At 40.5% G+C, this 13147-nt stretch overlaps 1 protein-coding gene across 1 annotated transcript in view; it reads left to right on the top strand.

Moving 5' to 3' along the window:
* The window catches only part of LOC124121087, a 175968-nt gene that overhangs the window by 143081 nt on the left and 19740 nt on the right, over positions 1-13147 (top strand). Inside the window, exons 55-61 of the mRNA XM_048392794.1 lie at positions 2096-2254; positions 2838-3011; positions 3227-3397; positions 7314-7484; positions 7683-7841; positions 9022-9168; positions 9390-9554. Of these exons, the coding sequence (XP_048248751.1) occupies positions 2096-2254; positions 2838-3011; positions 3227-3397; positions 7314-7484; positions 7683-7841; positions 9022-9168; positions 9390-9554 (1146 nt within the window). The remainder of the gene's footprint in view (positions 1-2095; positions 2255-2837; positions 3012-3226; positions 3398-7313; positions 7485-7682; positions 7842-9021; positions 9169-9389; positions 9555-13147) is intronic.

Below are 13147 nucleotides of genomic sequence, written 5' to 3'. Positions count from 1 at the left end.
GACATGTCCTCCCCATGGACAGCAGATATTCCATTTCATATGCATAAAGAAACAAAGCAGCAAGAAGAGGGGCACAAGTGGTGCCCATGGGGATGTCTACTTCTTGCTTAAATGTCTTACCCCCAAATTTTACATATATACTACTCAAAAGAACTTAACGATCACCCGATTCTTTCATAATCGTAAAGTTAATCTGTCATGACATGAGAGATTGACAATAGTAATATGAAAGAATCAGGTGATCCTTAACTTCTTTTGAGTAGTATATGTGATTAATGAGAAAGTCAAGCATTTCAAATATTGTTTTCTCAGTAAAATTCTCCTGACATTTGTTATCATTTGTGACAAATTGTCCTGAACCTGTGAAAAGAGACATGTAACTAGACTTGTGGTCACACTACGTTTAGTTACAAATGTCCCATGGATCAAGGAATGAAGAGTTTCATTGTTTGTAACGTGGCATATTAAAGTTGAAAAGTCAAATGTTTTGACAGAATTGACAATTGTGGACAGAAATGAAAGAAGTATCAATTCATCTTGTCTGAATTACTTTCTGTGAATATAAAGAAAGCCCTGCCTTGATTGAATTAAAGATTGCAGATAGTCTTTGAGTCGGTGGTCCATTTGCTGGACCCAGCAAAACATTTCTCTTTGTTTGGATTTTTATGAAGCTTGGAAAATGAAATACAAAAGAGGAATGGACATTTGTACGGGTCTTACGGTAAAGTCAAAAGTTTTTAGTGCTGATGTATGGTTTTGAAATGGCAACAAAACGGTCGCAAAGATTCATCTCCATTCCTCTGTGCATTAAGGTTGTCTCGAGTGATTAAGTCCCCACAAAAAAAATTGAACTTCCCGGGCACATGTCGGAACTACACGTTTACCTTGACATCTGGAGACAGATTGCCGACCATCAGCTCTAAACAGACAAAACCTGCTCTCAACAAAGAATAAAAATCATCCCCCATCCCGCATTTGCCAATGGTGTACCCTCCTGGCTCATCTCAATCTGTCAAATCAGGGTTCTTGCATTCACGTCACGTGATGGACATGGACAGTGAGAACACACAATTGACGGTCTTGAATGGACGTGGCTCAAAACGATCTTCCACCCCTTGAACTGACTGATGTCTGACCTGTCTGCCACAAATGTTCCTAGTTGTGGTATCTATACCAGTTCAGCGTGTGCATTCCTTGTATATATGTCATTATGGCAAAATGCAAGTTTTTAGGTAAATCACACCTTCAACGGCATTAAGTCACCGGAAAATGTTTGTTGTATTTGGGTGACTTATTTAAATAGCATTTCATTGCCATTCTCCGAATCGAACAGAATTGATGTCATTTATTTCTTGGTATAGTTTCTTTTGGACGTCAGTTTAAAGTTTCTGGTGTGTCCAAGATGTGTCTGCTCAGCGAATCGCGGCGCCTTCGACGACTGGGCCCACCCGTGCCCCCTTGTCACATGGACGTACACAATCAAATACGATAATCAAAAAAAATTTCACACCCACGTTTGATGGTGGCTTACTATGAAAACAAACAAGGCCTGAAGTTTGCAGTGTTTCATTGACAAAGTTTGCAATTGTTTGATCAAATTCAATTTTCAAGTGAACACTTCCTTTTGTCATACAGCTTATGGTGTTGATTGTTATATATCCAATATCATCATTAATGTTAGGCTAGTTGTATCCTTGTAATGCTTTGATTCCTATCAGTTTATTTGTTGGTCAGTGGTTTGCCATCCAACAAATTTGTAAAGTGTTTCAGAGTTAAAGGTATCCATCATACAATCAGTCGTTGGGTTTTAATAAACAAAGTGATCCAGTATGTTCAAAAGAAGAACTGTTAGTTGAATTCATCCATAGCCGGTGATATCAGATATATCTTCTTACACTTATACTCACATGCATTGTTTCGTATTATCGAGTTCAGCATCGACAGAGTACCGACATAATTCAACAATGTTTTTGATTACATTTGTGATCTATTTCTTATAAATGCCAACGAGTACCTATGGCTTATATTCTCGATTATTTACAAATGTAATGAACGTGACCCATGTCCTCCCTATCTATATATTCATGCTTGCCAGCTGAATGTCCCCGTGGCAGATACATCATTGACAGCAACGTGTGCACGACGTGTCCTGTAGGGACGTTCCAGCCGACACAGTTGAAGAGACATTGCATCAAGTGTGAGGACGGCTACACAACTGAAGCTGAAGAATCCACAAATGCTACTGACTGTAAATGTAGGTGGTGTGGGATGCATGTGTTGTTTATCCATTTCTCCCCTTCAGTGCAATAGAGACAAGCAAGAATCTTAGCTGAGTTACGTTACTAATTTTATTTCCAATAACTACCAGACACCTATAACTGGTAACCTTACTGTAGGCAGGATATTATCTGATCCAGGACCTGCAGGGAAAAAAACATTTTGCTTCCGATCATACAAAACAGAAACATTTGTTCATTGGACAAGCTGGATGATTTGAAAAATATGTGTTATTCCTAAACATTGTTTTATTCCTCTCCTCGGAGACAAAATGTCTGCTTTAAACAGTGATGATAGCCTCTTGAAAACCACTCAGTCGACAAACACCAGTGGCTACATTAATGTCTGCTGAAAACCCCATGTGCTAAGATATGGACAAAATATATGATCAAAATGAACTGCAGTAATCTTCATGTCATAACTGAAAGATGACTTACTGCTTGTATTCCATGACCTTCTACTAATATTTTGTGTGTCATGTTTTTCAGTTACAGAAACGTAATTGTCAATGTAATTCTTAATTTCTGTGACATAATCATTCCTCTTCATGTGTCCCCCAGTTTTCTGTCCTGATGGCTATGAACAGAAAACGTCTGATAACAAGACTTGCACCGTGTGTCCGCGAGGGACCTTCCGCTCCAGCACAGAGAAACCCTTCTCGACCTGCAAGAACTGCAGTGATGGGTTAACGACTGACAGGGTTGGCTCTGAACATGAAACAAATTGTAGCATCAGTAAGCATTATTGTTATGAGGAAATGTTTATATTTACACTGCAGTAGTGGCATCTTATGATGTCGGCATTATTCGAGTCTGGCCCACGGTATCCAATCATTAAGAATACTATTCACGTCATCAGGGTTCGGTGACAATGGTCACACAATAAACAAGCGTTGTGAAAGAACATAAAATTTTCAAAGATTTCATTCTTTCTTTTATATGTTATATAGAGGTGTGCACTGCTGGGCAGAGACTGACAAGGAACCTGTCAGCATGTGAAGATTGTCCTAAAGATACCTACCAACCAGAGACACTTCCTAGTAGCACAACACAGTGCCATGCTTGCCTCTCTCCAAACGGAACCAAGCAGCCCAAGAGTAACTCTTCCTCTGATTGTCTTCGTAAGTAGAGACTAAACACCAAACAATGTATTATCACGGTAAAGTCAACTTAGCAAAATTTAAAACTTTAGGGGATAATCACAAATGGTTTACCAAAAATAAATTTGAAAAAAGAGATACCGAAAAACTGACGATATGAATGACAGGCAAACATCGTTCCCCCAAAACAAAAAATACCACCACTGAGGGGAATCCCTTTAGTGGAGGTCAAAACGTGTTGACCTCCATCACAATATCAACGATCGGGCCAGCGCCCAGTCTGCCTGGTAGTTTATTAGGGGTCTCCCAACTTGTCAGTAGTAAAGTATTGAAGTCTTTTCTTTGTGCTAAAACCACTGGCCCATATACAATACACACATTTGAAATAGTGTGGTACATGAAAAAAGGTAATGTCGGGTACAAATTTACAGATTTACTAGCATTTCATAATTACGTCTTCTTTCATAGCTGTAATACAGGTATTTACATAGTTTTAAAATGATTGGTAACATGAGGATGACAGCAGCATTGTACATTTATGCATATTTGATTTTAGCAAAAAAAATTGTAGGTACAGTTGTCTAATATCGTTGTAATATTCACATTCTAAAGTAAAATGATATTTATTTTCTATACTTGTTTCACATATTATGGGGCAGAGCCGTAGACGTACATCACTATCAGCCCATCTACCTTCGTTTACCTTAAATCTTAGTTGCCCGGCTCTAATCCTTATCATAACATTTCAATATTTTGTTTCAGCAATAATGGAAAGGTATTTGTCTGGTTCCAGGAGACTTTTAAGTTCTTTATGCAGGATGTACCTAGTACAAGCCTTGATAGTACTTCTCCACAAACCAACGTTAAGCAACTTCTTACAAGCCATAATACTGTTCTATTTTTTCAAATCTGTTTACTCTCCATATTTCCACACCATATAAAAGAATAGGTTGAATCTTAGTATCGAATATTTTAAAGAAAACGGAAGTGTCAACAAAACCAATCTTCCGTAGATTGCGAAATATTTCCATTAAAGCTCGTTTACCCCTTGATGCTAGATCTGAAACAAATTGGTTCATCTTTGATGTATATGAGAATACAAACCCAAGATATCTTTAGGAGTTGGCGGTTGAAACATGTTTGCCATCTAGAACCATTTCTCATTAACAGATAACCACCCTCATCGTCTAAATACAATACTCGTTTTATCTAAATCTACCGTTAATCCGTGTGAATCTGCAAACTTTTCAAGAATATTAAGTTTGTACTGTAAACCAGTTACTCTGAGACAAGAGTAACATCTTCGGCAAACAATAATAATAATATGTCAAACAAGTCAAAATAATTGTACGCCGTGTTTCCCAGGTGATGAAACACCATTTGACAGTTCATTGATAAAAAAGGAAAATAATAGAGAGCTTAATATGCAGCCTTGTTTAACTCAGTTAGGACAATCAAAATATTCTGTATAAATGTTATCCTTACATCTCACACTCGCTTTCACAGAAGCATAGATTCCCTTAAGTGCTCTCATCATCTTCCAACCCAAGCCTACATCGTGCAGACACTCCCATAGCTTAAGGTTGTTTACTGAATCAAACGCATTTTTTAAATCCACAAATCCATTTTTTAACAATTGCATTCAACGTGAATATGTGATCAGCAGGAGAATATCCCCGTCCAAAGCCTGCTTGTGTTTCGGGTAGTTTACGTCTTATATTAGCAAAGTTTGTAAGTCGACTTCAGCATGTAATACATCTGTACATTGAAATACTTTTGTAAAATGATCAAACCAGCACTTTTTACTTATGTTATTCTTTGTTTCCCTACGACCTCATATACTCCGTAACTCTTTCCAAAATGTGGTTGAATCAGCTACAGATAGCTTTAGTTTATTACGTGTCATAAATTGATAGTTTGATTTTGCTGTCCTGCAAACACGTTATAAATGTACTTGTTTCTCATTTTACAAAAGATTAACTTATTTTTGTTAGATATCTTCTCTCTGAATTTCCTCATGTATCGCCTTGCTTCCCGTTTTGCTCGTCGGCATTCAATGTTATAAAATCCCGTATTTCGTGGTGAATTTGTAACACAAGGTACCTCCATACATTCAGCGGCACTAAGAACAACACTAACAAATTTTTCGAGGGCAAGATTAAAATCAAAAGTTGAAAGATCGATAAGCCCGTTAAAAGATGGACATAGATTTGTTATACTTCCTATGAACACATCACGCTTACGAGGGTTCCATTTATAGCTGTGTGTACTGGTCGAAAGATAATCATCACTTGTAGATACTTTAGGGAGAAATATGTCCAAATGTGGACATACAGGCATATGTTTCGAATCAACTCCACGAACGTGGATTGACAACAATTGTGAACATTAACTGAACCTATAAAATAATCGGTCTCGCTACATTCTTGATCTGCTATGTAAGTAAAAGTACCCTCTTTGTCCTGTCGTTGAGGATATATAAATCATGAGTGAAACACAGTTCAAGTAGCTTACGACCAAAAGCGGTTACAAAATTATCACATGACTTTCCCTTTTCTTCTGGAAAAGGTGGGTCTTCGGGAAAAGCTGCATTGTTGAGGCCAGGTCTCTGGTGGGTTGTTTCCCCCGCCTACACGGGCATTCAGGTCCCCACAGATGATGACCTCACAGTCTTAGTCACTATGCTCAATCAACCACTGGTTAACCACTTCAATAGCGGTGGCCTTTTCTGCTGCAACATAGAATGTTGAGCCGATAGGAGCAACATACATTCAAAATAATAACAGGTTTTTGCCAAGAGTTGAGAAATTATCAAATTTAATGCATACGAAATTGTGTATATCTAACTCAATCTGTTGGCAGCGAAGGTCTATACAAGTTACACCGCCTGATAAGCTACCAGCCTTAGCTAGCCTATGAGCTTTTGCAATATATGTGTCATAAGCTGACAGCTGAGGTATGGAAAATGCATAGTCAATAAATGTTTCTGCTAGACATATAATTTCGAAGCCTATTGTCCAACACCAATGTTTTGGGTCACAAATTAACCCGAGCGTGGCGATGGGTAAGACAGTAGGGGAATGAAGAGCGCATCTCACATAAGAGTACACCGGTTCGATTCCTGGCATGGGTACAATATGTGAAGCCTATTTCTGATGTCCCCTGACGTGATGTTGCTCGAATATAGCTAAAACGGCGTAAAACCAAACTCACTCACTCACTCGACACAACTATTTGGTGAATTCTATTCACATACACTGTACTGAGTGGAATCGTTTAAAATATATATCAGTGAGTGAGTGAACATGTTAATCATTTAGTATGATTTTCGCTCTAGAAGGATTTACAGACAAGAAACAGATTTCCTCTGTGGCAAATACACAGGTTGATTTACACTTTATTCACAATTCTGAGTGAAATCGGATACAAGTTCACGATTAAGACTAGACGTCAAACTTCCATTTATTCAATGTTCCCAAACAGGATGCCCAACCACTATTGACACCAAAGATGAGTTTTTCACGAAGCACAAGTATACTAATGTCTCTGAGTAGTTGGGTGACGCCACATGTCATCTTGAGGGTGGCATCACCAATTTTGCAAATTCATTGAGATACTGCATGTTGAGCAGGATACAACTGCGATCACAATCCACACTATTGAAAACATTTGTTAATGCACATCCTGCACCGTTGCAAACTGTGCCACGTCCCCAAATAGTTTTGTTTGGATTTCCATTCGACATTGAAATTGGTTTCTAAAAATACTATGATATTTTGTTTCTCTCTGGGATTGACTTAATATACCTGGGACAATTGATATTTGCAACAAAACGCAATCATTTTCTTCACTTTACTTGCCCTTTAAAGGACATCTCCGAACATCAATATGCGAATTTGCATAAATATTCTCAATGATGACATGTTTATCTCACCAGCATTCTGTGCTGCGGGCCAGCAGGTCAATGGCACTCAATGTGAGCCATGTCCTAGAGGGACCTGGAACAATGGATCATCTCAGATGAGGTTCTTGCCATGTGAAGCCTGTTCTGATGCCAACTACACAACCCCCACAGCTGGTGCAAATAACTCCAGCCAATGCAGACTGAGTTAGTAACTTTGATATTTATATATGGGCGAGTTTGATAGCCACTTACCTTCCTCAGAATGCTCTCCATGTGTTTGATGACGTATTTGTGTAAATTTGCATTGAGAACTCTATAAAATATAAAATTGAGTGACCTACTGTACGTAGTTTCAAGTAAAATATTTTGGACTTTGGCTATTGCTTTCACATTTGTTTCCAGGAAACTGTTCACCAGGGTACAGAATTGTATCAGGGAATAACTGTGAGGCATGTGGATATGGGCAGTTCCAGCCACTTCCTGCACAGAGCAGCTGCAAAGATTGTGGCTCTGAACTTAATACATCAACAATCGCTTCTACATCACAGAAAGACTGTACAAGTAGGTGAAACCCACTGTAAAAAATGCTACAGACCAGGTCAGTGTACGAGTAGGTGACGTCCACTGTGAAACATGGTACCCACCAGCTTCGTGTAAAAGTAGGTTACATCCACTTTAAATCATGGTAAAGACTAGGTCAGTGACAAGTAGATGACACCCACTACAGAACGGGGTACAAACATGCCAGTGTACAAGTAGGTGAGATCCACTGTAAAACAGGGTACCGACTAGGTCAGTGTACAAGTAGGTGAGATCCACTGTAAAACAGGGTACCGACTAGGTCAGTGTACAAGTAGGTGACATCCACTGTAAAACAGGGTACTGACTAGGTCAGTGTACAAGTAGGTGAGATCCACTTTAAATCAAGGTACAGACTAGGTCAGTGTACAAGTAGGTGACATCCTCTGTAAAACAGGGTACTGACTAGGTCAGTGTACAAGTAGGTAACATCCACTTTAAATCATGGTACAGACTAGGTCAGTGTACAAGTAGGTGACATCCACTGTAAAACAGGGTACTGACTAGGTCAGTGTACAAGTAGGTGACATCCACTTTAAATCATGGTACAGACTAGGTCAGTGACAAGGAGGTGACATCCACTATAGAACGGGGTACAAACACGTCAGTGTACAAGTAGGTGACATCCACTATAGAACGGGGTACAAACACGTCAGTGTATAAGTAGGTGACATCCACTGTAAAACAGGCTACAGACAAGGTCAGTGTACAAGTTGGTGACAACCACTGAAAACCATGGTACAGACTAGGTCACGGAAAATGAAGGCGACATAAATCATAACATAGAGTACATTGTACGATTCTGACCAAATTATAAACACGTGTTCATGAATCACTTTCAAATTGTGATGATCCCAGGTGATTGCGAAATTGTGTGCGTATCATGCCCCACTGGAACCTGTCACAAAGACATGTCAAACACAGGAACATGAGGTGAATTGCATCGGACATCACTTTGTTCACTGATTTGGAAATGTCTTCTACATGTCTCCTTTAACACTTTACGAAAGCCTTACCAAGGTCTTGAGTTTTGTAACCCTGATCAAACATCGCTTGAGTCGTATGATGCTCATTGAAATCTTCCGAGACATAAACTCAAAACCTTTTTCCTTACAATTTGTGAAATATAGTCTCCGGAGGCTTAGTTAATCATATTTCACAGTTTCATGTCCCCCGGGAAAAGAAGATCGGGGCAAGCAATGCTTTCCTTGTCCCAACGACACTTTCAAAGACCGAGGCGGATTTGGCAGTTGCGAGCAGTGTCTGGGCAGCGTGACGTCAGATTCAAATAGAATCAACTGCAATGTCAGTAAGTAGGAGATCCGAGATACGTCAGTGTTACAGAATATCCTGTAATGTCAGTAAGTATATGACAATTGATACTAGATAATCCGGAGATTAAAAAAAGAAGCTGATTATGCCAACAGTCTTACAACAACAAACACATTCTGTGTACAAGAAGGATATTCTATAATGTATTGGGTACTACCCTAACGGTAATTTTGACACAACTGCACCGTCATGTTTCAGTGTTCTGTGACAGAGGCGTTGGTTATGACGCGGCTGCGAAGACGTGCACTGTCTGCCCCCAGGGGCTCTACAAGGACACCAGGGGCAACACTGCCTGCACGCCGTGTCCCAAGAACTACACCACTGCAGGCACCAATGCCACAGACTCAGCAGGCTGTGATAAACGTATGTATGCACTACAGCAGGCTGTGATAAACGTATGTATGCACTACAGCAGACTGTGATAAACGTATGTATGCACTACAGCAGACTGTGATAAACGTATGTATGCACTACAGCAGGCTGTGATAAACGTATGTATGCACTACAGCAGACTGTGATAAACGTATGTATGCACTACAGCAGGCTGTGATAAACGTATGTATGCACAACAGCAGGCTGTGATAAACGTATGTTTCAAAGATGCTCCGGTATGATTTAAATCCTGCAAGGGTCCTTTCAGGTAGCAAATTAAAGGTACTCTCAGTTCCCATGGCCCCTAGCTTTGTGGTGATTTACCGTCAGTTGCTGGCGAACTGTAGCCCGTTTTTATCATGTATTGTTATGTATAGTGCTATCCTTTTTATTATTACATTCTAGTTATAGATCTTTTTCTGTGATAAATCTAGTTGTTTTACTTTCCTTCATTGGCAGCTTTTTATATTGCCGAAATGTATTTATTATCTTAAACCCTTGATAGTCACGATATGGCTAAAATATTGTGACTTTAATTTCCGACTGTACTTTATCCTACGATGAATTGCACTTTTTGAGTTGGGCAAAATGGATTGACGTCATGGTGCTGTTCAAATTACCTCTCTCGTGGTCTAACGAATCCTTGAGTAACATCGTTCTAGCGAATCCTTGGGTAACATCGTTCTTTCATCACCGTCAAGTAAGATGGCGCATTCACATCAATTATCATTAAATATACTACTCAAAAGAAGTTAAGGAACACCCGATTCTTTCATATTACTATGGTTAATATCTCAGATTATGACAGATTAACTATAGTAATATGAAAGAATCGTTTCTTCCTTCTTCTTTTTTTTAGTAGTATAGTTTAATAATTGAATGTTATTACCCGGGAACAAATATGACAAGATGACGTCAACCATCTCTCTGCGGGATTATCCCAAACATATTCAAACAACTGTGTCCATCCCACAGCAGTCACACAATTGTCCGAGGAATTATAGCTGTCTATGGACAGAGGCATGAGCAGTTCTTGAAGTTTCTTAACAACATGTACACCTGTTGCTCAGTGTAGGGTTAGTAGCAACATGCTGCAGTCAAACAAACCGCCGCTGTTTCACTCCGCCATTCATCCCACAGCGAGACCATATCGCGGCAGTCAATTCCCGTCGGTACGGCAGTGCAACCAACTCGGCAAACGCAGCATTTCATGGCTTTTTGATGCGTAAGTCTGCCAACATTATTTGTGAAAACAAAGTTGCAATTTGCACGACAGAAAACACACTACACACAATAGCCAGCGCCACAGACATCCGGCCATGTTTACATGTGTTAGCTTAGTCCCACAATGCACCCATGGAATGTTTCGAATCACGTGATTGATCTAAAGCAATTTGATATGAAAACACATATCCTTCCTATTGCTGCATAAGATATGAATAATCACGCACTGAACGTTTAATAAAATGTGACTTAGACCATAAACTACCAATTTTAGTTGCGTTTTATAATGTTGAAAACGCCTTTTCGCCTCTTAACGTACTTGCCGTAATAGACGACTTTGCTTGTCGTAAGAGGCGACTGACGAGATCGGGTGGTCAGACTCTCTGACTTGGTTGATGCATGCCATCGATCCCAATTGCTTGGATCGCTGCTCATGATATCAATCACTGGATTGTCTGGTCCAGACTCGATAATTTACACACCGCCGTCACATAACTGGAATATTGCTGAGTGCGGCTTTAAACAACAAACCAACCAACAACCAATCTTAACATAAGGGTACCGGCAATTAGGTGGAACACTCCGTCACTGAGCCCTATAAATAGATTTTTAATTTAAGGCACCGCTTATTACAGGTTTCTTTTAAAACCGATCTCTAATAAGACACAGATTAATCTTAAATTCGGAATGTTAGAAAAGTAATGAAGTTTGCTCCACCCTACGTTTCAAAGAAATAAACGACTCGCTGATGTTGTTTATTGTACAATGAAACACTGCAGGGAGAATAAACCACAAGCAATGTCGGACAAATCTATATATGAACAGCTGGGTTAAGTTTAGTGTTTTCCGCATATTCTCACAATCCTCGCATCGATTATCTGTACCTTTTCAAATCGTTCGGCCATTGCGTTTATCTGCGTACCCCAGCTACAACTTTGAGGAACAACTCACCAGACACTTCTCTCTCAAAAATAGCGTCGCCAAATATATGACGTCATCAAGTTGCGAGCGCATATTCGAGTCTCCAGAAATAACGTCACGATAGGATCATGTTTTATCGTGAAATAAACCACGCTTCGTCCTTTATTGCTCTTTGCGATTTATTGCGTAGCTATCTTTTATAGTGTAATAAAGTATAGTTTTGCCCTGAACTGAACTAAGCGGCAAAAGAAAGTATAGGTTGGCAATTTGTAATTTTCCTAAAAACAGCGATAACTAGTGGAAAGTGGGTATTGTGAATATGACTGCCCAGGAACAGGTACCAAACAACACCTCACCCGAACGCGCCACCTTTGACGGCGTTCGTGCGGTGACAACAAAATGGTGAAACGGGTTTACGGCCTATGGCATAAACTGTACGTGCATGTTAGCTGTATAAATACATTCGTCTGCAGTGTATAACCACACGGGATGAAAGCACACAAGAGCCATCGGTATGGCCGATATGGGGGCAACACAGGTCCAAATTGCCAGAAGGTTTGGTTGTACACCACTGACAGTAGCCAGGCATATTCACCGGTACAGGCAGATAGGGAGGACACAGGACAGGCCTAGAACCGTACGATCCCGAGCGACAACAACACTGGAAGACAGTCAGATAGGGCTCATTCACCTGCAATACAGAGTCATGACGGTGACGGCAGCAACAGCGTTGGGACATCCCATTATCCAACGTACAGTACTACGACGACTTCGTGATGCTGGAATCCGAGCGTGTCGCCCTTTCCGAGGAATGGTACTGACTGCTCAACATCGACGCCTGAGATTGCGATGGGCGAGGCAGGTTCGACGCTGGCAAGTGTGATATTGGCGTCGAGTGTTGTTTACTGATGAAAGTCGGTTTAACTTGTTTCGAAATGACGGCAGAGAACGAGTTTATCGATGCAGAGGGGAACGTTTGGCTCCGGCGTGTATTCGAGAGGTCCATCCATTCGGCGGATGAGGTGTCATGGTGTGAGGCGGTATTTGTGGAGATCAGAAGACTGATTTGGTGATTATACAGGGAAACCTGAACGCTGTGCAGTACAGAGACCAAGCGTTGCAGCCAGTTCTGCTTCCGTTCTTACAAAACCAACAGAAGGGGACATTGTTTCAACAGGACAATGCCAGGCCCATACTGCAAGACTGCGGAACTTTCTAAACCAGCAGAACGTTGAGGTTTTGCCCTGGCCTTCCCACTCACCCGATATGAATCCTTTTGAACATCTGTGGGACCATCTTGTCTGACAGATTAGAGCACGCCATCAGCCTCCCGTCAACAGACAAGAATTGCAGCAGGCCCTGAGCGACGAGTGGCAACGGATTCCAGTCCACGTCATCAGAAGACTGACGTTTTCGAAGAGGCGGCGTATCACAGCATG

Source organism: Haliotis rufescens, unplaced genomic scaffold (assembly GCF_023055435.1).
Source record: "Haliotis rufescens isolate VD_foot unplaced genomic scaffold, xgHalRufe1.0.p SCAF_11, whole genome shotgun sequence".
In the NCBI taxonomy this organism is placed as follows: Eukaryota; Metazoa; Mollusca; class Gastropoda; order Lepetellida; family Haliotidae; genus Haliotis; species Haliotis rufescens.
The sequence above is the reverse complement of the archived record's forward strand: the minus strand, read 5'-3'. Positions and strand labels throughout refer to the sequence as shown.